The 1,205-nt window shown below is 58.0% G+C and overlaps 2 protein-coding genes across 2 annotated transcripts in view; one reads left to right on the top strand and one right to left on the bottom strand.

Moving 5' to 3' along the window:
- C8G (complement C8 gamma chain) overlaps positions 1–1,205 on the top strand; it is a 618,926-nt gene that overhangs the window by 578,494 nt on the left and 39,227 nt on the right. The gene's annotated exons all lie outside the window — the stretch shown is intronic.
- DPH7 (diphthamide biosynthesis 7) overlaps positions 40–1,205 on the bottom strand; it is a 17,592-nt gene continuing 16,426 nt past the window's right edge. The window contains exon 9 of the mRNA XM_037730317.1: positions 40–620. Coding sequence (XP_037586245.1) covers positions 226–620 — 395 coding nt within the window. The 3' untranslated portion in view covers positions 40–225. The remainder of the gene's footprint in view (positions 621–1,205) is intronic.

Raw genomic sequence — 1,205 nt, 5'->3', positions numbered from 1 at the left:
TGCACCCCCCACGCCCCGACCCACTCCCTCCCCAGCCTGTCCCCAGTCACTGCCCGAGAGAATCACCGTCCATTTTCAGGGGCCCAGCAGAGGTTTATTTAAGAGAAGCAAACAGCTTTTCTGACCACAGTGCAGTCACCTGCAGGGCTGCGGTAAGCATCTCTGATGAGGTGGTCCTGGCCATTCAGTGTCCCTCCCGTGGGAAGGGGCTTCATGAGCTCAAGCTCAGTTCCCCTCCCACTCCCAGAGGTGGAGCGCATGGTCGTAGAAGGAGCAGGTGGCCAGGAGGCTGAAGGCTGAGTCTGCGGCTTCTGGGCTCAGGCCACAGTCACGCGTGGCGGCGGCTGCAGCCTGCAGCCAGGTGCCGTTCTTCCTCATGTCCTCTGTGAGTGGCTTCGCTCCACAGCCCTCCCCACAGTTATCCTCCGTGCATTCTCGACAGGGTCCTAGCAACTCGCTTGCACCCTTCAGGTCTGCTGTCTCGGCTCCCAGGTTGCTAGGACAGGGCCGTGAGGGGGCCAGCTGCAGAGGATGGAAGAGCAGCCAGGACCAGTCTACTCCATACACCAGCGAGTTGGGCAGTGTGTGAGATGCCAGGATCGTTGCCTCCTGCTTCTCCTCTGGAGTGAGAGGGGAGAGAACCCAGGAAACGCAACATCACCCAGAGCCTCTCGCCATCCTGTCACGCCTAACAGGGAGACTCCACCGAGAACAGCCCCTCACAGGTCAGCAAGTGTTTACTGAGCAGCCGCTGTGTCATGCAAAGGAACCAGCAAGGCTTGGGCAGATGGGTGGAGAAGAAATAGACCATCATCTCGCGGTGGACACGCGTGCATGCCTCAAGAGAGGCATCAGGCAGGGCTACAGAACCACACTCGAGGTTGGGCAATACGGCAAAAGCCTGAGAGAGGCACAGACCTCAGCTAACACTTAAACAAAAAGACAAAGGAGTCAGCCAGCTGGGAAGGAAGGGGGTGTCTGAGGAACAGGGAGCACATGCACAGCACAGAAGTGAGAAAGTCCACAGCTCACACAGGGAACCACACACAGGCGGCCGTGGCACTCAGTGAGTGACGGCGTGGCTGGAGGGCCTGAAGCAAGCAGGGTACTGCACGCCCTGTTTCAGAGTCTGGACTGTGGCTTGGAAAGGAGCCACTGACAAGGGCAAGTGAGCAGTTTCTTTTCTTTTCTTTTTTTTTTTTTTG

This window comes from Cebus imitator, unplaced genomic scaffold (genome assembly GCF_001604975.1).
Source record: "Cebus imitator isolate Cc_AM_T3 unplaced genomic scaffold, Cebus_imitator-1.0 Scaffold339, whole genome shotgun sequence".
Classification (NCBI taxonomy): domain Eukaryota; kingdom Metazoa; phylum Chordata; class Mammalia; order Primates; family Cebidae; genus Cebus; species Cebus imitator.
Note: the sequence above shows the minus strand (reverse complement) of the source record. Positions and strands in the feature narration are given on the sequence as shown.